Source organism: Ornithorhynchus anatinus, chromosome 6 (assembly GCF_004115215.2).
Source record: "Ornithorhynchus anatinus isolate Pmale09 chromosome 6, mOrnAna1.pri.v4, whole genome shotgun sequence".
Taxonomy (NCBI): Eukaryota; Metazoa; Chordata; class Mammalia; order Monotremata; family Ornithorhynchidae; genus Ornithorhynchus; species Ornithorhynchus anatinus.
Window position 1 is genome coordinate 39828804 of NC_041733.1, and position 22955 is coordinate 39851758.

Genomic DNA, 22955 nt, shown 5'->3' on the forward strand with positions numbered 1-22955 from the left:
TCTGTGGACCTGCATCTTAATCCTCGGTTCCCCTTTCCCCAAGCTGACCGAGACCGTGTCCGCTCCTACCTCAAGGTGTTCAGCGCCCTGGCAGTTCCTGCTGATTTAGCCAGCGCAGCTTGAGGCAGAATTTTTTTTCTCCATTGAGAGTGGCGCAGAAGGACGGGGTGCTTGGTCCTCCGGGCATAAGGGGCGGAATCCCCGCGACGTGGATCTGGGATGTGGATGGGCCCCCTCACGCCCACGCTGACGCGCTCACGTCACACCAACGGCGACCCCCACCCGACTCAGGTCAGAAACGGAATGGGTCTTAAAGTCTCGCCCCCACTCAACCCTCCCCGTCTGCTTTGCAGGACTCACGCTATCTCCGGGCACATTCTGAACCATGTACTTTCACAGGCATGTCCGTGCTACCTCCGTCTGCTCTCAGAATGAGGCAGCCTCCTCCCCATCCTGGGTCCATTTTTCATTTAACCACGTGCAGAAATGACAGTGCATCTCCGGGTCCCGGTTTCCCTAGTACCCCGACCTGGAGACCGGTTGCTGGATGTATTTTTAAGGGAAACCTGTCCTGGGTGCCCCATTATCCACCGGCACACCCCCGGGTGAAAACCTTTCACAACGGTGTCACCCTCGTGGGACTGCTGGAAAAGTTAAGAGCCCTTCATCTTGCCTTTCGTTTCTCGAAGAAGGTGGCAAGCCACCAGCCAAAAACCTTTTTGTGTGTGACGCTGAATGAAGCGCCTTTCCCTTCACACTCCCTCAGGCCCTACCCGAATAATCACCAGAGCGTTTTGGGGCAGAAATGGAAGAGCAGATGGGCTGATGCCAAGAGAGAGCTGAGAGGCGGGCGGGCCTCGGAACGTCCGGTGAACGTACCAACTCTAGTCCGGCCCGGCTCCCTGAGGGAGTGTGGAATTTGGCCCGATACTGGACAGAGGGACCGGGAGATGCCGTCAGATCTGCCGGTGACCACCGCCCACCGGAGGGATTCACCTGGCCTCGGCACTGGAGGAGGGTTAAGTCTATCCAACAGGGTGGGAGAGACGCCCCCGCCCGCCAACTCGAGCGTCACCTAGAAGCAACCACCTGAAACAGATCAAAGCCTGGCGCTCTCCAGTCCCGGCCTTGAGCTGACTTTTTACACTGATTTTTTTTTTCCCCCCTTCCGTTCCTTTGCTGAGACTTGTGTCCAGAGAAGCGTTTCTGTTCTCTCACAAGGCGGAACAGGGCATCCAGTAGGCACAGCTGCCCCCATCCTGATAAAGACACCAAGCGCCCTCTGAGGTCGAGAAGCCCGCGACGCTCAGATCATCACCCAGCTCTAACTCGGGCCGTTCCTTGGGGTTAGAAATTCCTCAGGCCCATATGCCCAAGCTGGGATCCCACTCCCCAGCGTGGCGGAATGTAAAATGATCTCTTCCACCCACCCCCTACTCCATATTTATTCCCTTTGGAACTAACGCAAAACCCCGTTATGGAGTTCCCGTGTGCGGGACCCTTTCCCCAGGAGGCCCAGTGAATCCCTCAGGTCCCATGGAGAGGTCCATCCTCCTTGCCGAGGACATGCGTGGTTGCTGGCACCTTGGAAAATGTCACAAGGGTTCCGTGGTGTTTCTGTTGGGGTTTCCCAAACGGACTTTTCCACATCAAGGGTTTTAGCTCCGTGTCGGATCCAAAGCCGGATGTTCGTTTTTGCTGTAGGTTGGTTGGGGTGGAGCCTTCTGTTTCTGGCTGATGGGACCTGCCCTCCCGCCTCTCCCAGACCAACCCGAACCCCACGTCGAGGAGCCGGAACGACCAGGGCCTCGGCTGGGATCTTCTCCCGTTCCCACTTCTCTGAGAAAGCAGACTGAGGTGCTGCTTCATCCGAGCTAGGGGACGATTCCAGGTCGCAGGGATGATGATGACGGTGGTATTTGGTAAGCGCCTGCTATGTGCAGAGCACCATACTAAGTGGTGGGGTAGATACAAGATAATCAGGGAGGACCCAGTCCCCGCCCAGATGGGGCTCACAGTCTCGCATCTGCTGTTCTTCAATGCGGTGTTTTCTCTCCTCTGAACTTGTGGGTTTCTCCTTGGCACAGGTTTTGAGAGAACCCATTCAGAAGTAGCACCATCTAGTGCCTTTCCACCGGGTGGCATTTAATTAGGACAGTCACAGTGAAAATCCAGCAAAGCAGAGGGGGAGGTTTAGCTTTAAAAATGGTTCATTCGCCCGTCCAATTTCTCTGGGAAGTTGCTGGTCCAAGAGGGGCATTGAGGCCGCCCTTCAGCTACTGTATGAACAGAGAAACAGTGTGGCCTGTGAATACAGCACGGGCCTGGGAGTCAAAAGGACCTAGGTTCTAATCCTGGCTCAGCCACTTATCTACCGGGTGACCTTGGGCAAGTCACTTTACTTCTCTGGGCCTCAGTGACCTCAGGGGATTAAGACTGTGAGCCCCATATGGGATATGGACTGCGTTCACCGTGATTAGCTTGTAACTACTCCAACGCTTAGTATAGCACATAGGAAGGGCTTAGCAAACGCCATTAAAAAATAAAATGCAACCCCTTGCTTCTTCCTCTTGCAACAATACAATGACCGAGCGATTACATTTCGTGGATTTCTTCTCTGCGTGTCCTGCAGTGGCATTTGATGTATTGTAGTCAATCGTCCGATCCTCACAGTGTCAATCGCGACCCACGGCTCCCGCCTGAAATGTTGGCTCCACCAGTTTCTGACGGATACCTCGTTCCCGGTCTGGTGACCTCCTGTTACCCAATTGGAATACGTCTGGATCCCCACCCATTTGAAACCATTCAGCGGTTTATTTATTAACAGACCACTAAATGCTGTGATAGAGGAATAAAGCCCAATTTTCCCGGTTCTGCAGAAATGCTCAGGTTTTTTACAAAGCCACCAAAATAAGGAGAGACTCTGATGTTTCAAATCAAGAATATTTTTTCAGAAATGTTGAATTTTCTGTATCTTCCCGTGATTGTTTTGTGCAAATGAAGCATTAACTTTTTGTATGTAAGTCTTTGGAAGGCATTAAAGCACCCATCTCTGTATGAAGGAAGAGTTGAAAGTGGGCATAATAATGCTGTCTTCCTGTCATTTCACCATGGTGTTCATTGTATATGTTTGCACATTGAACTCTGTACCCTTTTTTCTAATAAACGGGGATAAGACTTTGCTTTGATCTTCTTGCTACACATGATCTTATCGGAAAATTGCTTGCATGGGCTCCCTCCAGGCTGGGTGTTTACTCATGAATTCCTTCAGTGGCAGTTTAAAGTTAGACGATCTCACTTCAGTGTTCTAAAGTTAGACGTCCTTTGGGCATGGAGTCCCTGGTCCCCACCATTTTGCAGATCTGCAAGGGACAACTCCAGCTCACTGTGGGCAGGGAATTTCTGTTTCTTGTTGTATTGTACTCTCCCAAGCACTTAGTACAGTGCTCACCCCGCAGTAGGTGCTCAATAAATACAATTGAATGAGCTCGTAACAGACATTGAAAAAGCGTCATCATAATAAGGATGTTTGGGTATTTTGGGTCACGTGCTGTACTGAGTGTCAGGGGAAGCTTCAGGGCAGGCACAGCCCCTGTGCCGCATAGGACTTATAGTTTAAGTAGGAGGGAGAATGGGCATTTCCTCTCCAATATATAGCTGAGGAAACCGAGGCGCAGAGAAGTGACTCGCTCAAGGTCATGCAATGAGCGACTGGTGGACCCAGAATTAGAATTCAGGTCCTCTGACTTTCAAGCCTGTGCTCTTTCCAGTGGTCGCGCCACTTTGACGGAAGCTACTCTGTCTTTAAAGTGTGAACTAGGTCTGACTTCTTAGATGGCCAATGGGGATTTTTCTATTTGTACCTTAGACTTGAGAGGGCTGCCGGGGCAGCTTATATATTTATTTATTTGACCCCCCTCACATGCCCCGGTAGAAGTGTCTTAGTAACTGGACTTACCAATTGTCCATTGTTAATTTGGAATTGAAGTGATGTAAAAACGTTTCTAGTAAAAAACAATCACAGTGCATTAGGGACAAGGTAAATATCAGGAATGGATCCAAATTTAAATCAATTGCACAGCTTTGCTACTGTTTTAAAATATGGCACACCCACTCCTGGAATTCCGGGATTCGCTATGGTCAATGCATTTTAAGCGCTTAGTATGTGCCAGGCACTGTACAAGCTCTGAGGTAGGTAGAAGAAAATTGGATTAGACACAATTTTCACAGCCGTAATCCCCATTTTTACAGATGAGGTGACTGAGGCCCAGAGAAGTGATTTGCCCAAGGTCACGCAGCAGACAAGTGGCGGAGCCGGGATTAGGACCCAGGTACCTCTGACTCTCAAGTCTGTATTCTTTCCACTAGGCCACACCGCTTCTTGCAGTTCCTCCCATTGCTACTGTCAAAACGAAATATGGAGTCCAACGGACCAGTCTCCTGGCCCAGAATTTACATAATCATATGTGCCTATTAAATTCCTGAAACTCTCTTCTCCAACTCTGATAGTAGTATCTCAGGAAGCCAGCAGGAAGTCTCTTCTCCCTAGTCACCGTACCGAGTTTGAGTTACCGAGATGAAAAGATCAAATATTCCACTAATGCCATTTCTGGATACTAGAAAGGGTGTTTTAAGATAGAATCATAAAATAACAAAATAATGGCTTTTAGACAGTGAATTTCAGTTCCATTCTTCATTAAGGTGGTGGTGCCTGGAGGCTTCCTGGAGATCACAGCGAAAGAAGACAACAAGAGACCCTAACTGGATCACTGCTGGACTGGAATGGAGGTAACGGGAAAAGTCAGGGCTTCCTCTCAAGAGCGAGGCCTGTCTTTGGGGGATTCTTGCATCGACTCCTGTGAAGGTGACCAGAGAGCTCTGAAAGGCCTCTGACAAGTCAAACCTAGAGTTTCTTGCTCCGGATCCCCTGGGTAATTGTCCTGTGGGCTATGAATCAACCCATCAATGAGCCAATCAAATAACGTGCAGAGAACAGTGTATTAAACACTTGGGAGAGGGCCATAGAGTTAGTAGACACTATCCCCAGCCTCAGGGAGCTTGCACTTTAGCAGAAGGTTTTTCAGAAGCATGTTGCCACCTTGGAATTAATAATAATTATGGTACTTGTTAAGTGCTTACTATGTGCCAGGCACTATGTTCTAAGCGCTGGGGTGGATACAAGCAAATCGGGTTGGACACAATCCCTGTCCTTTCTAGGACTCACAGTCTTATTCCCCATTTTACGGATGAGGTAAGTGAGGCACAGAGAAGTGAAGTGACTTGCTTAAGGTCACGCAGCAGACCAGTGGCGGAGCCAGGATTAGAACCCATGACCTTCTGATTCCCAGGCCTGGGCTCTTTTGAAAGGCCACACCCCAGGTAGCAAATGTTCTGGCCTCCCCAGGCAGCCTCCTCACAATCTCTGCGATGATTTGCTTAGTTGAGCATCCAAAGCTGTGCTCCTTTCTTCCGGATGCTGTGTTGGCTCTTTTCTTTTTTTAATAGAATGGTATTTGTTAAGTGCTTACTATGTGCTATTCACTGTTCTAAGCACTGGGGTATAGACAAGGTAATCCATTGGAACACAGTCCCTGTTCCACAGTGCTTTGCAAACAGTAAGTGCTCAATAAATACGACTGAATGAATGAATGAATGGGGCTCACGTCTTAATCCCCATTTTACAGATGAGGTCACTGAGGCACAAAGAAGTGAAGCGACTTCAGTAGTATTTATTGAGTGCTTACTATGTGCAGAGCACTGTACTAAGTTCTTGGGATGTGCAGTTTGGCAACCATTAGAGACATTCCCTGCCCAATGATGGGCTCACAGTCTAAATAGGGGAGATTTGCCCACTGTCACAGACAAGTGGCGGAGCCAGGCTTAGAACCCAGGTCCTTCTGACTCTCGGGCCTGTGTTCTCTCCATTAGGTCACGCTGCTTCTCTAGCTGATACAAGGCAATCAGGTTGAACCCAGTCCCTGTCCCAGATGGGGCTTACAGTCCCCATTTTACAGATGAGATAACTGAGGCACAGAGAAGTTTTAAGTGACTTGCCCAAGGTCACATGTCAGCACGTGGCAGAGCTGGGATAAGAACATTTCATTTGTTTCTGTACTTCCCAAGTACTTGGCACATTGCACAGCACCCCTTGGGCACGCCATCAATGCTCCCACCACCATTCATTCAACAGTATTTACTGAGCGCTTGCTATGTGCAGAGCACTGTACTAAGCCCTTGGAATGTACAAATCAGCAACAGATAGAGACAGTCCCTGCCCATTGACGGGCTTACAGTCTAATCGGGAAGTAATGAATCAATCAATCGAGAGTATTGATTGAGTGCTTTCTATGGGCAGAGCACGGGACTTTGCACTTGGGAGAGTACAATTAAGCAGAATTAGTCAACACGTTCCCTGCCCGTAACGAGCTTACAGTCCACTACTACGACGACCGTGATCATGAATGTGCTTCCCGGTTCTGTCTGCCGATGGGTCGAGAGGAGCGGGATCCAATCGGCCCAGCCTCTCTGCCCCGAGTCTCGCCGGGCAGGGCTGCAGATGAAGAGAAGAAGGCTGAAACAGTCAAAGCAGCTTCCTCCTTCTTCCTCTCCGTCCTCCTCCCTCTCCTCCCCTCCACCTCCTCTTCCTCTTCCTCCTAATCCTCTTCCTCCCCCTCCTCCTCCCCTTCTTCCTCTCCCTCCACCAGCTGAGACTCTGACCATCACTGCATCACCCCAGCCAGGTCCTCCACAATGCTCTGCACTGTCTCCAGGCAGGAGCAAAGGTACAATGGGTCATTCTTGTTCTGTATACTGGTGAAAGGGGGAAAGAGAGAGCTCTCTCTCTCTCTCTCAGACATACACACACACACACTCTCTCTCTTTCCCTCCCTCCCTGCACCTGGGTTTTAAGGCTACTTGACCATCTCTACCCTGACCTTTCTGCTGGAGGGACCAGAGCAGACTGACTACATTTAAGAGTATTTCAGATGCATTATCTGAAGAAAACAGAAGGCGTTTTCCCTCCTTCCCTGTGCCCTGGCAGAAGGAGGAAAGGGAATAAATCCTCTGACTTCCTCCCAGAAATGATCTGAAATAATAATCTGTGTAATTTGAGAAGAATAACTTCAAGTGAAGATAATTCAATTTTGAAACTTACCCAGAGCCCAACGTGTCACTTTTGCGTTTGACCCCAAACTGATGGATTACACCCTGGGGGAGAGCCAGGTTTCTGTCAGACAATCAATGGTATTTATTGAGCATGTGCTGGATGTGGAGCCCTGTACCAAATGATTGGAAGAGAACATTAGAAGCTGAAGGAAGACATGGTCCCTGCCTTCTGGGCACTTACACTCTGAGCGAAACAGGCAGAATGTGAGTGATTCACTCAACTGCAGGGGCGGTGGAAGAGGTTGACTTTGGTGGAGAGGGCAAAGTCGCGAACATGGACTTCGGTATCTAGGGAGGGGAGAGATGGCTGGGAAGATAGATGGCCTGTGATATCTATTTCTCTATATGGATATTGAGAGAGGGAAGCAGCACGGACTAGTGCAAAGAACCCATACCTGGGAGTCAGAAGACATGGGTTCCAACCCCGGCTCTCCCATTTGTCGACTGTGTGACTTAGGCCAAGTCACTTCCCTTCTCTGTTCCTTAGTTCCCTTATCTGCAAAATGGGGATCTGATACCTTTTCTCTCTCCTACTTAGACTGTGTGCCCCACGTGGATTATCTTGTATCTATACCGGCTCTTAGTACAGTTAAGTGCTTAATAACCACGATTATCATTATTACTTCACGACTACTGCAACTTGGGTCTGGCAGAGCAGACCCAGGCTCCAGAGAGGACTGAATTTGGGGTATGGGTGGCAGGTTTGGAGACTGGTTCAATAATGATGATGATGATGATGATGATTGTGGTATGTTTTAAGTACTTACTGTGTGCCAGGCACTGTGCTAAGCACTGGGGTAGATACAAGCAAATCGAGTTGAACACGGTCCCTGTCCCAGGTGGGGCTCACAGTCTCAATCTCCATTTTCCAGATGAGGTAACACAGGCACAGAGAATTCAAGTGATTTGCCCAAGCAGACTAGTGGCGGAGCCATGATTAGGACCTATGACCTTCTGATTCCCAGGCCCGTGCTATATCCATTAAAGAAGGAGCAGTGCCAGAATATGACCGAAAATAACTTTTAAACTCTCTTACATAGCAAGTAACTCAAGTAGTAATGTTATTTATTAAGTACTTAAGGAGCAGCCTGACATAGTGGATAGAATATGGGCCTAGAAGTCAGAAGGACCTGGGTTCTAATCCTGACTCCACCACGTGCCTGCTGTGTGACCTTGGGTAAGTCACTTCGCCTCTTTGTGCCTCTCAAAAAAATGGGGATTAAGACTGTGAGCCCCATGAGGGACGGGGACTGTGTGCAACATGATTAGCTTGTTTCTACCTCAGTGCTTAGTACAGTGCCCGGCACATAGTCAATCCTTAACAAATGCCGTTTAAAAAAAGGAAAAAAAGCACTTAGCATGTGGCACGAGGTCATTGGAGAAATACTGGATAGACATTCTTAGTGATGTTTCTCGGACACTTCGTCTGGACTAGATAATGGCAGTCTGCGGTGTGCAATCATCAGCCTTTCTCGGGCTAGCTGTGCCGGCTGGAGAGGAGTGCCATACAGGCAAGAAACTTTTGCTGAGGGCGTTCATTTTTTTCAACATCAACGCCCAGCGACTTTTTAAGGTGGAATGTCTGAGTCCTGGGACCTACCCAGTTCCCGTCCCAAAATTAAGTGTTTGACCTTGGATTTTCCTTTCCTTTTTTTCCTTTTTTGTAAGTGCTTAACAAATCCCATCATCAGGCGAACTGATCAATGACAGAAAGTTTGGGTCACATGAGTGGTCTTCAACCCAAAGCCATCCTCTCCCAGGGTACCTTTGCCCCCAGCACCGGTCAACCGCCCCTCCCGGCCGTTGGCTCATTGCCATGCTTGGTGGAGCAGGACAGGTGTCAAGGATGGTAAACCCCCTTACGCCAGGCCCCGAGAAGATGAGGTCTCTGACAGACCCAGTTTTCTTTTTTCTTTTTACGGTCGTTGTTCTGCACTTGCTTTGTGTCAGGCACTGTACTGAGCACTGGGGTAGATACAAGCTAATCCGATTGGACACAGTCCCTGTCCTACATGGGGCTCCCAGTCTTCATCCCCATTTTACAGATGAGGTCACTGAGGCCCAGAGAAGTGAAGTCACTTGCCCAGGGTCGTACAGCAGATGCGTGGCAGAGCATGGATTAGAACCCAGGTCCTCTGATTCCCAGGCCTGGGTTCTACCCACTAGGCCATGCTGCTGCTCCTCAGTTGAGCCCTGATGGTGTGGTAGAAGACCCTGGTGAAGTGCATTTTGCCTGATCTCCGATTGGAAGCATCCACGGCCATACCTGTGGAACAACTGAAAGCCAGAGCTGCTGTAGCCAGGCTTGGGTAGTAGTGAAGATCCTTGGGGAGAAGGAGAAGTGATGGTGGAGGCTTCTTCTCTCCTCCCCTACACCCTGTTTCTCCCCTGCTGCTCCATCCCTCCTCACCCCTGCACCATTTCTCCACCTTCCCTCGCGCTCCCCTGTTCCCCTGCTCCACCTCTCCCGGCTTCCCCATTTCCCCTCGTCCCCGACTCTCTCTTCTGGCTTCTTCTCCATACAGACACACACAGACACAGATAGACACACACACACACACACACACACACACATCCCACGGCCCAGCGGGAGGTCTCCACATCCGGCACTACTGGCCCTGCCTCCCATCGCCTGCCCCGTCGGTCCCCATCCGTTCTCCAGCCGGGACATCAGAGACGAGCCCACCAGCCATCAGGGAATGGAGGGCTGTCAGGGGCCAGGAGGGCAGATATCTGTCTGTTGTTTACTGGACTCTACCAAGCGCTTAGTACAGGGTTCCGCACACAGTAAGCACTCAATAAATATGATAGAATGAATGAATGAATGCAGGTGTTCTCCACCCTCGGGAGGGCAGAGGGATGGAAGCTAAGCCAGCAGATGAGAAGGCGGGTGGACCCCAGAGCGAAAGGCAAGGGGCTTCCCTCGCGGTCGGGGGCTGTTTTGCACTTCAATCTGTGACCTTTGGACGTTTGATATTTGCTCCACCCCCAGCCCCACAACATTTATGTATGTATCTTTGAATCACATAAGTCACTCATTTATTCATAATAATGTAATAATAATAATTGTGATATTTGTTAGGCTCTTAGTATGTGCCAAGCACTGGGGTAGATGCAAGGTAATCAGGCCAAACACTGTCCCTGTCCCACATGGGGCTCACAGTCTTAATCCCCCATTTTACAGATGAGGTGATTGAGGCACAGAGAAGTGAAGTGACTTGCCCAAAGTCACACAACAGACAGGTGACGGAGGCAGGATTAGAACCCACGTCCTCTGACTCCCAAACTGGGGCTCTTGCCATTAGGCCGTGCTGCTTCTCTAATATCCATCTTCCCTTCTAGTCTGTAAACTTGTTTTGGGCAGGGAACTTGTCTCCTAATTCTGTTGTATTGTGCTCTCCCAAGTGCTTACTTCAGTACTCTGCACACAGTAAGTGTTCAGTAAACACAATTGATTAATTGACCCTTTCAGGCAAAGCCGAGACCGAGATGGACCAGGCAGGGTAGAACTGGTGGGTTGGGATGGTACTACTTAACCAACCCACCCCGTCCTCTAGACTGAAAGCTTGATGTGGGTAAAGACTGTGTCTCCCAACTTCCAAGCACCTAGTACATTGCTCTGCAAACAGCAAGCACCCAGTAAATACCATTTACTGATTATGTATGAAGGGATTTAGGAAGCAAAGGGGACTGAGGCTCGTGTGCAGTGAGCTTTGGAGGAATTCGCAGGTACAGGGAGGTGAGCGATAGGTCCGGAGCACAGCAGACAATGGAATTTCATATGACTCTTCCACAGAGTTTTCCTTGTTTGTTTTTTATGGTATTTGTTAAATGCTTATTATGTACCAGGCACTGTATACTAAAGTACTGCAGTAGATACAAACTAATCAGGTTGGACACCGTCCATATCCCACGTGGGGCCGACCATCTTAATTCCCATTTTGCAGATGAGGAAATGGAGGCCCAGAGAAGTGAAGTGACTTGCCCAAGGTCACACAGCAGACAAGCGGCAGGGCCAGGATTAGAACTCAGGTTCTAATCTGACGCCGAGGCCCCCGCTCTTTCCACTAAGCCACGCTGCTTCTGGAACGAATCCTAATTCTTACCATTTAAGTCCCTGGCAAAAGTACCCCTGTGATCCAATTCTCCAGGAACGTGACCCCGCTGGCCCGCAGGGTATATTTCTCTCTCCAGTTCAACGGCCCTCTTGCTTGATGACAGAAAAAAATCATCTAATAATGGCAGCATGATTCACCGTGGAATTCGGAAAGGGCCTATTTTTAAACCATTAGCGTCTTCTCTGCTTAAACTAATGCACCCCAAGTAGGGGACGTGAAATCGCGGTCACCTGACTCTCTAAAGCCTCCTAGCGTGAACATGAATGGTAAATCTAAGGAAGAGAAGCAACAGACACATAAGGGATAAAGCAGCACACACAGAGAAACAGTATAAAAGACCAGGTTGTCAATATATACGACCAGAAGGAAAGGACACTGTGGGGAATTGAGCAGTTTCAGTCTCCTGGTGGCTATTTGAGGACAGCCATACAGTCCAATCTAGTAGCACGCTTTCTCTTCATCATCAGTGGTATTTATCGAGCGTGTAACGTGTGCAGAGCACTGTACTTGGGAGAATACACTATAACATTGTTGGCAAACATGTTCCACTTTCCCAGAGTGGGTAGTAATATATTCTGGGCAAGGACAGAACAAGTTCATTGGATTTGCTTCACCACCTGAAAACGCCTTGAGGGCAAAGTAGACTGCTGAACATTCCTACGAGCTGCGTATGCTTAATCAGTCGATCAATCGGTCAATCATATTTATTGTGTGCAGAGCACTGTCTAAGTGCTTGGGAGAGTACATTGTAACACTTTCCCTTCCCACAATGAACTTACAGTCTAGAGGAAGCTTAGAACTCACGGAAGGTGAACCAAGGACTAAAACAACTGACCTTCGATCCACTTAGGCAATAGCGTGGCTCACGGGATGAAGTCTGAAATGGGTTTCTGTCAAGATTCTGGCCCGTTGCTTTTTTTGTGTCCAAAAATCCACTGGAAAAACGTGCATCTTTTTTGGAAACGGCTGGTTGATCAGATCCGTGAAGTTGGGCTACTCAGTTTTCACCTGCCCAACCTATTTTATGGAAGGAATTTTGTGTTCTAGCGGAGAGAACATGAGCCTGAGAGTCAGAAAGACCTGAGTTCTAATCCCAGTTCCATCACTTGTCTGCTGTGTGACCTTGGGAAAGTTACTTAACTTCTCGCTACATCAGTTATCTGTAAAATGGGGATTAAGACCGTGAGCCCCACATGGGTCATGAACCGTGTCCAACCTGATCAACTTGTATCTACCTCGGCACTAAAATAGTGCCTGGCACATAGTAAAGGCTTAGCAAATGCCATAAAAAAAATTATACCTTTCACGTGATTGGATTATAATATCTATGGAGGGCTCTTCCTCTCTGGTGGATTTTCCAAAAATCTACATTGCCCAACTATTATTTTTTTAGGTCTTTATGCCCAACTATTATTTTTTAAGATCTTTATTGTGTTTATTCAGTGGTCATCACTTGTTAATCTGTAGGCACCTGTTCAATTAAGAAATGATCTCTCCTTCATGTGACTCTCTGTTCTTAACAGTCACTAAAAATAAGCTCCCTCATACACACACACACACATATTCAAACAGAGACAACCCTCCCTGTTGACTACAACGATTGCTATTAGGGAGGGGATAAAATTCCAGAGTGACCATGGGCAATGTGTGCCCTAAGGCTGACCGGAAGCCAGGGTGGATTAAAACCCTGGTTTCATTTCCTTTCTTTTGGTTGTAGCGTGACACTCCTTAGCCTGCCTGACACTTATGATGTGATCCCAGAGTTCACACCTTATAATATTATTATTGCAATATTTAAGCCTATCCTATATGCCAAGCACTGGGGGTAGATGCAATACAGTCAGCTCAGACATAATCCCTGTCTCACATGGGGCTCACCGACTTCAGCAGGAAGGGAGAATGGGTGTTTCACCCTCATATGACACAGGAGGAAACTGAGGCACAGAGCAGTTTAAATGAATCGATCCAGGTGGCACAGCAGGCAAGTGTCAGAGCCAGGATTAGAATCCAGGTCTTCTGCCTCCCAGGACAATGCTGTTTCTGTATAGTTACACCCTTTTCTCTCATCGAGCGACCTTGGTTCCTTTCTTAGGGTGCATGCTAATCCTCTGAAATTACATATCGGAACTTTCAGGGAAATATAGAACTGGATCCGTTAATTGGCTATCAAGGTAACTGGTGAGGTTTTCTGCCCTGGTCTCACTTAGACAAAGAACTTCAACAAATTAAAAAAAAAACTACAACCCAACAAAAAATGTACAGCTAATGCTGTACATTGCAGTCTCACTCCTTCCTCTCATGCGTTGCTAACAGATTCGAGGAAGTTTATGTGGATGTTCCATGTAGGCTTTCACTTCCCTCTCTGTCATGTTAACCACAGAGCTTACTCAAAGTAATGCTGAGAAATTTACCCATGAACCAGGCCCAGTTCCTCTGAAATGTTTTTAATTTCTTCAACAAATTTGGACCCGAAGCATTATTGACTTTCTGTTACTGGGGCATTATCTTCTCTGCCTCCCTTTTCTTCTGATCTTTCCCAAGTTGAAGAAATATAGTTTGAAATGAGGTTAGTATGAGGAAAGCTAAGCCACTGGCCTGGCTGGGTCTGGGTGTTTTCTTTCAGGGATACTGTTGTATGTAAAGCATTTGGTATGTAAAAGAAGTACACAGATAGTTGGATAACTCTGAAGCAGCATGGCCAAGTGGATAGAGTCTGGGCCTGGGAGTCAGAGGATCTGGATTATAATCCCAATTCTGCCACTTATCTGCCGTGTGACCTTGGGAAGTCACTTCAGTTCTCTTTGCTTCAGTTACCTTATACATAAAATGGGGATTAAGACAGAACCCCATGTGGGATATGGACTGTGTCCAACTTGATTATCTCGTACTTACCTTAGCGCTTAATACAGTGCCTGGAGATGTGACTTTCGGAAGAGCTTTCAAGATGGGAGAAGCAGTGCTTTGAGAATGTGCAGGGTGAAGAAGTTCCAGGGAAAAGGAAGACGCTGAGAACGAGGCCCAGTGAGTCAGTTCCTTGAGGGGAATGAAATATATGAGCTGGGTGGCAGTGAGAGAGAAGTGAGGGCAGTGTAGCCCAGTGGACAGAGCATGGGCCTGGGAGTCAGAGGACTTATGTCCATTTTGTGACCTAGGGCAAGTCCTTTAACTTTCCTGTGCCTCAGTTATCTTACCTTTAAAATGGGGATGAAGATTGTGAGCCCTATGTGGGACAGGGACTATGTCCCTGATTAACTTATATCTACCCCAGTGCTTAAAACAGTACTTGTCACATGGTAAGCACTTAAATACCCCAGTAATTATTACCATTATTATTATTAGTGGGAAGAGAACTGATTGAGTCCCTTATAGCCAAAGTGAGGCATTTCTGCTTGATGCGGGGAAGGATGGACAACAATTGGAAGTTTTTTGAGGAGTGAGGAGATAGAGTTAGGCCCTTGGTGGAGCATAAGGGACACAGAGAAGCAGCATGGCCTAATGGGTAGAGCACAGGCCTGGGACTCAGAAGGACCTGGGATCTGAATCCTGCTCCACCACTTGTCTGCTGTGTGACCTTGGGCAAGCCACGTAACTTCTCTGGGCCTCAGTGACCTCATCTGTAAAATGGGGATTCAATACCCATTCTCCCTCCTCATGGACTGTGAGCCCCATGTAGGACAAGGACTGTGGCTGACTTGAAATTTTGTATCTACTGAAGTGTTTTGTACACTGCTTGGCACGTAGTCGGCTGTGTGACTGTGGGCAAGTCACTTCACTTCTCTGGGCCTCAGTTCCCTCATCTGTAAAATGGGGATTAAGACTGTGAGCCCCACGTGGGACAACCTGATTCCTCTATGTCTACCCCAGCGCTTAGAACAGTGCTCGGCACATAGTAAGCGCTTAACAAATACCAACATTATTATTATTATTATTAGTAAACGCTTAACAATATCACAATTGCGATCCTATATTACTATAGAGAAGAGAGGAAAGCTGAAAATATATATTAAAAACAGACAGCTGTCAAGGGTCCACACAGTTCTTGAATGTCCGAGAAAGAACGCAGGCCTAGGAGTGCATACACTCTTGCTTTCCCAGCTCTGGCCCGAGGGCCTATGTTCTGGAGACTGTGTCGGAGCTTGTCGAGTGGTCGGCAAGGGAGACTCTCAGTACCTAATACCAGGAAGCACTGTGCAGGAAGGAGCAGCAAGCCTAGAGCGGTGACCAAGGGGGGTATCTCGTGACACTGTTTTCTAGCAAATGCAGAACGGCTGGCTCAGCAAATCCCAAACTGCGGGCGTAAACAGTAATAAGAGTCATAATAATCATGGCATTCGTTAAGCTCTTACTACGCGTCAGTCACTGTACTCAGGGCTGGGGCAAATAGAAGCAAATCAGGTTGGAGCCATGGGGCTCACAGTCCTTGGCACATGCTAAACGCTTAGCAAGTACCATTAAAAAAATACACGTACATGTCACCGGTTCGTCGACATTTCCTTACTCTTTCTGTCTTGTGCTCCTTCTATTACTCTGCTGATACCACTTCCTTCAAAATAAACAAGGCTGTTCAGTGTGAATGGAGAAGCAGAGAGTTGCTCCATCTCTCCGTTTCCCCATCTACTTTTAAACCTCATCTGCAACCCCTCTCTTTCCTTCCTTGGCTAGATTGCTTAACCTTTGTTTTTAATACGGACAACTTTACCAATTCCTTTCCCTGCTTTGGATTCGTGGGTATGTCTCTGTGTGTAGTTCATTACAGAATATTTGTATCTGACCATTTATTTGCAGCGTACGATAAACGGGTGTCTGGAGAAAGAAAAGTGGGGATTTCCCAGCCCATGTTTTCCTTCTCACCCATAAAAGTAGTTGGGCAGGGCTTTCTTTTCCGGTCATCCCCAAGAATATATATGCCTTAAAGCATGGATGTTTCCGCTTCGCCCCAACTTTATATCACGACATCCTTGGTTCAGGAGGCTGAGAAACAGTAGTTCAGGAAAAACTGAAATTTTTCAGGTTTCCCATAAAAGATGGGCTTTCTTTCAAAAGCATCACCAAGAGTGTGCCGCAAAGCCTGAAGACACAATCTCGTCTCTCAGCCAAACTACTCTTTCTTAGCATTCTATATGTAAGCAACAATCAATCATATTTATTGAGTGCTTACCATGTGCTGAACACTGTATTAAGCTCTTTGGAGAGTACCATACTACAGAGTTGGGAGACACATTCCCTCCCGACAAGGAACGGCGTGCCTAGTGGAAAGAGCACAGGCCTGGAAGTCAGCAGACCTGGGTTCTAATCCCTGCTCTGCCAGTTGTTTCCTGGGTGACCTCAGTCAAGTCACTTAACTTCTCTGTGCTTCAGTTTCCTCAGCTGTAACATGGGGATTCAATACCTGTTCTCCTTCCCACTTGGACTGTGAGCCCCATGTGGAACAGGGACTTTGTCCAACCTAATTAATTTGTATCAACCCCAGCATACAATAGTGCTTGACAAAGGCTAAGCACTTAACAAATAGAACGGAAAAAAAGAGCTTGTAATGCTAGTAGAAACCAGGCACCCATACCCAGGGAAGAATATGAATAAACTAATGAAGTATAGTATTATTTTCCTAGCAGGTTTTAACTCTTCAAAGCCTGTTAAAAATCTCCCATCGGAGCATTATGCTTTCGGGTTCTATCAGAACTTCTCTAAGCCTGGGAACTTCCCCTCTTCGGTCCATACTCTGCCTCTCAGATCATCTTTCTCCAAGGTCAGGCTGCACGCATCTCCACACTCCTCAGAAACTTCCGATGGTTCCCCATTTCTATCCGCATCAATCAGAAACTCCTCACCAGTGGTTTTAAGTCACTTCCATCAGTGTTCTACTTATCAACTCTTCTACTTAGCAACTCTATTCTCTGTGACAAAGCCCCCTTTTCCTCTAGGGTCACATCTCCTCCAAGAGGCCTTCCCCAATGAAGCTCTCTTTTCCCCCTGCCTCCCTCTCCCCTCTCTATCATCCAAAGTCCTTTGGACCTACGTCCTTTGGACATTTGATATTCACCCCACCCTCAGCACCACCCCACTTATGTACATATCTTTAAATGATGTATTCTAAATTTTTTATTTATATTAATGTCTGTCTCCCGCTCTAGACTGTAAGCTCACTGTGAGCAGGGAAAGTGTCTGCTGACTCCATTGTATTGTACAAGTCCCGAGCACTTAGTATAGTATTCTGCACATAGTAAGTACTCAATAAAAACCATTGATAGATTCCTCCCTTCTGCCTCCCATCTGAGTGCTTATGCGCTTGGCTGTATACCCCTTAAGCCCTCTGACACTCACCCCAGTCCCACAGCACTTCTGAAAATACCCTTATATTCTACTTTTCCCCGCCACTGCAATTTATTCTAATGTCCGCCTCCCCCATTAGACCGCCTCCTGTGGGCAGGTGTCACATCTACCAACTCTATTAAATTGTACTTTCCCAACCGCTTAATACTCTGCTCACAGTAAGCACTCAATAAATATCACTGATTGATTCCCCTACTAGCTGCCAGCTGCTTTCTTCATTCCACTCTGGCTTAACCTACTCACTTCACTCTGTTCTCCCAACTGGAATTCTCTCCCACTTCCTGTTGACCCAGACTACACCTCTCCCCATCTTCAAAGACCTTCTGAGACCTCATCTCTTCCAAAAAAACCTTTCCCTTCCAGATAAATTTATCTCAAACTTGTATCCTCTAAGTGTCTCTTCAATACTTTCACACCACCACTTAAGCACATGAGTACTTACCCCCCACCTCTTAAGTAATAGCAATAATAATTGTGGTATTTGTTAAGCACTTACTTTGTGTCAGGCACTGTACTAAGCGCTGGGGTGGATACAAGCAATTCGGGTTGACCACAGTCCACAGTCCATGTGGGGCTCGGTCTCAATCCCCATTTGACAGATGAGGTAACTGAGGCCTAGAAGTGAAGTGACTTGCCCAAGGTCATATAGCAGGCAAGTGGCAGAGCCGGGATTAGAACCCACGACCTTCAGACTCCCAAGCCTTGCTCTATCCACTAAAACCTGCTGCTTTTCAAGTATACCTCCTGTATACTCTATTTCCCAGTCTTATACTTTAGACCACAGACTTTATTGAATGCCATTCTCCTACCCCTCTCCCACTGGGTACCATGTCTCTTAATTCTATTTTAGTCTCCCAAGTGCTTAGGACAGAGCTCTGCACCTAGTAGAAGCTCAATAAATAGTATGCATTGACTGACTGATAAACATTTCTATAAGAGTATTAAGGCAGCAGGAATCTTGACGCTGACAGGTGATTGCAGTCCCCTCTAGACTGTAAGCTTGTTGTACTCTCCCAACCACTTAGTACAATGCTCTGCACACAGTAAGCACTTAATAAATATGATTGAATGAATGAATGAATTGACATTGGGTCAGGCTCCAATATCAGCAAATTGCCTTTTCAAATTTATTTTAATTTACTTGTTTGGAGCTAGTTACCTTTGGACCCCAGTCTGCAAATGTATGCAAAACTATAGGTAGACATTTTGCCCTATCAGCCCTGATGTTTTTCAAACAGAACTGAAGCAACATATGACTTTATAGCAAATTTCAATTTCCGCCTGCTAAATGCACCGAAGATGCACCCACACAAAACCAAATCATTCGGCAAATCAGTGGCATTTATTGAGCTCTTAGTGACGCAGGATGAAAACAAAGAAATAAAATATAACAGAGTATGTATTAGAAGCTCTGTTGGCACATCACATGGACAAACATCCTACAATGATTGGGACATGTGGGATTGCCGTGATGAAATAAAAGTGGAGAATGGATTATTTTCATGGTAGGGGTAGTTTTGACCTCCGCCACTACCATTTTAGAGGGAGAGAATCTAGTTTGGGATGTTAAATGTTTGAGCAAGGAGTCAGGCCTGGCCTGACCTGACTTCTGAAAATAAGAATTCACCCAGGCATGGGTTCCATTTATCTGCCGAACCCCAGACACACAGTGGTTTCTCCGGTAAGACAAATTTACAGGAAACTAAAGGGAAAGTTCAGGATGGAATAAAAATCTAGAAGAGGGAAATAAAGGACCAGCCTCCTGTTTGGCAAGTACTCAAAAGCTTTTGAGAAAAGCTTTAATGGAGAGAGTTCCCAGCTCTGGTCAAATGGGGCCTGGCCTCTCCAGGATAAGAGAACAAGTGAGCAGATAAAAAAGGTGGGTAAGAGAAAAGCAGTTACATTTAAGAGGCAAAAGACCATCTGAACGTGAGTTGGGGTTGGAGAAGAGGGGCATCTACTGTGTTCTTGGACTGGCAGCTTGGATCAGCTAAGAGCTGGAAGAAATTTCTCCTGACTCGGGCCCCTGAAACAAATCTCTCTGCTCCCGGAAATTGAGGAAGTGTGTGGAAAGGCCCTGCCCTGCCCTGCCCTGCCCTGTCCTGCCCTGTCCTGCTTTCAGCCCTGGGAGGTGGGACCTGGGCAGTTCCTGATCAGCTCAGCATTCCAGGGTCAGCAGCAGTGCCCGCCAGGAAAGGAATAAGGGGGTCAAGCGGAGAAGATCACGGTGAAGGACTGTGGGGATGGCCCTAACCGGAGCGGGAGGAGAAGTTTGGGATCGAGAAGAAGACTTTAGCCTGCACATATTTCATATATCTGCCCCAGATAATTTAGAAAAAAAAAGACGAAAAACTCAATGCCTTGAAAACCCAATTTCTGATTTTCTGGAAGAATACTGACTCAAAAGAAGACATTTAGGATGACCTGGAATATTCTGGGTCAGGAAACAATAGGGGTGGTGTTTTAATGTACATTTTCTCATGAGGTGGCACTGCCAGAAAGGGGTAGATTTTCTTTTCCTCACTTCGTTTGTGGGAAGGAAATTTCTCATAGAGCATCTTCCTTGCCATTGAGTTCCTAGAAAAAAGTAGTATCTTGTCTTTCTCTCTACTGAAGCAGTGGCCACGACTCCCCACATAGCTCTGTTTCCAAGGCTGGGCTCTCAAGAGGCAATTGAGATTCCTAAAACAAGATCAATAGGTTCCCGAATGCACTTAAGGACCGGTGTACTTAGCGACAGAGTTGAGTGCAACTCCCAGGTTTGGCTTGGGATGGAGGAGTACATTTTACATTTTAGAGCACTCCCTAACCTGGGTTTTGAGTTTCAGGTTCGTTGGGTTCTGGCCATGGGGCTGAATTTTAGACATGGAATCAGGCCAAGCCCACCCACGCGGCCACTTAGACATGAGACACTTCACTCAGTCATCCGCCAACCTCCTTAGGTAGGAGAAGAAAGACTCCAGCCTCAAATGTCTCATTCATTCAATCAGTCGTATTTATTGAGCTCTTACTGTGTGCAGAACACTGGACTGAGCGCTTGGGAGAGTACAACAGAACAATACACAGACACATTCACTGCCCACAATGAGCTTACAGTCTCCAAAAAGTCGCAGCATTTTCTAGAGTAAGGAAATGCTCTGCTAGCAGTGTGGCCTACTGGAAGGAGCCCGGGCCTGGGAATCAGAGGACCTGAGTTCTAATGCTGGCTCTGCCACTTGTCTGCTGGGTGACCTTGGGCAAGTCATTTGGATTCTCTGGGCCTCAGTTACCTCACCTGTAAAATGGGGATGAAGACTGTGAGCCCCCTGTGGGCAAGGACAGTGTCCCAATTAGCCTATATCTACCCTAGTGCTTAGTACAGTGCCTGGCACACAGTAAACACTTGAAAATACTATAGAAAAAATAGTCTGAAAGGGCCCAAATTTAGTCTATCAGGTGCTTAGTTAATAGAGCTTTTCTTAGGGCATTTTCCTTCCTCTATCCCAAGGTGGACAGCCGACTTTCTTCATTCTCATCAACTTCTGGGCATTAGTTTGAAAACCTCTCCATCCATTTGAGTAATCAACTGATCAAATTATTCGTATTTAATGAGCACTTATCATGTGCAGAGCACTTTACCAAGCGATTGAGAGGGTACAATATAACAATGCAACAGAGTTGGTAGACACATTCCCTGCCGACACGAGCTTACAGTCTAGAGGGAGTTTACAGTCTGGAGTCTCGTTAACAGTCTAGAAGCAGTGTGGCTCAGTGAATAGAACACAGGCCTGGGAGTAAGAAGGACCCAGGTTCTAATCCCAGCTTTGCCATATGTCTGCTGTGGGACCTCGGGCAAGTCACTTGACATCTCTGTTACCTCATCTGTAAAATAGGGATTAAGATTGTGAGCCCCATGTGGGACAGGGACTGGATCCAACCTGATAAACTTGTTTCTAATGCAGTGCTTAGAACAGTGCTTGACACAGAGTAAGCACTGAACAAGTACCATAATTATTATTATTATTAGTCTACAGTAGCATAGACTGTAGTGAGAGAGGCTGATCTGAATCATACCCTGTACTCCCTGCCCATTATTATTATCATTATTATTAAATGTCAGGCACTCTACTAAACACTGGGGTGAATACAAGCAAATCAGGTTGGACACAAGCCCTGTCTCACATGGGGCTCACACTCTTTATCCCCATTTTACAGATGAGGTAACTGAGGCCCAGAGAAGTTAAGTGACATGCCCAAGGTCACACAGCAGACAAGTAGCAGAGCTGGTATTAGAACCCCTTCACTCTCCCCTCTTCTAGACTGTAAGCCCAGTGTGGGTAGGAACTGTCTCTATTGCTGAATTATACTTTCCAAGCGCTTGGTACAGTGCTTTGGACACAGTAAGTGCTCAATAAATATGACTGAATGAACGAATGAATGAACCCTTGACCTTCTGGCTCCCAGGCCTGTGCTCTAGCCGCTATACCATCCTTGGTTTCAGGGCGGCCATGCCCAAATGAACCTTGCCAGCTCAGACACACCTTTTTTGGTGCCCTCTCCTCCCCTCCCCTCCCTCAGGGGGTCCTTCTCTTTCAGCAGCAGGAGGGGAGAGGGCCCCCTCCAGTCATCCAGTATATTCTCACTCTGCCTCCACCGCGGGACGAGACCCAGTAACATTTCCAAGCTGGCACCTTCAAGGCCCGAAAACCCTTCCGTCCCTCTGCCAGAGCGTCTCAAGTTTCCCCAACCCTCTTTTCTCCAGGCTACTTAGGAGTTATGTTTGTCATTAAGACGCCCATAAAATATAATGGAAGAGGTGCTGAACGTTGGGTGGGGAATTGGCTTAGGGAGAAAATGTGGGGAATTTCTGAGTCATAGAAGACAGAGAAGCGGAAGCGTCACGGCTCCTTAACGAACTTGATTCTTCTCTCTATTCCAGCCAGCATTCGCTTCCCAGAACCGGAGAAGTCTTCACCAGTCTTCACTGGTGCCGGTGGCTTTGCCTTGGCCCAAAATAGGCCTGTTCCAAGCTGTGTGAGAAAACATCGAAGAGAACGTGGATGATGAGAGAACATCCAGAATGGGTCAGTCTGTTCATCACTGGAATTGATTGAGCACTTTGTGTGTGCAGTACTAAGTAATTTGGGGAGAGTGCAGTGCAGTGGAGTTGGGGAGAGTGCAGTGGAGTTGCCGGACACGATCCTTGCCTTCAAGGAGTTTACGGTGTAGTGGGGGAGATGGACAAAATGAACTACATTTAGGAGTGTGAGGATATGAAGTGTGGTGGGGGTAAGGGTGGGATGAGCATCAAAGCACTCAGGGGTTCTGGGCATAAGTAGCTAGGCGAAGCACACTATCAGG

The 22955-nt window shown here is 47.3% G+C and overlaps 1 protein-coding gene across 1 annotated transcript in view; it reads left to right on the forward strand.

Moving 5' to 3' along the window:
- Window positions 1–22540: 22540 nt before the first annotated feature.
- LOC100078315 (phosphatidylinositol-binding clathrin assembly protein-like) overlaps window positions 22541–22955 on the forward strand; it is a 67085-nt gene continuing 66670 nt past the window's right edge. The window contains exon 1 of the mRNA XM_029067123.2: window positions 22541–22678. Coding sequence (XP_028922956.1) covers window positions 22675–22678 — 4 coding nt within the window. The 5' untranslated portion in view covers window positions 22541–22674. The remainder of the gene's footprint in view (window positions 22679–22955) is intronic.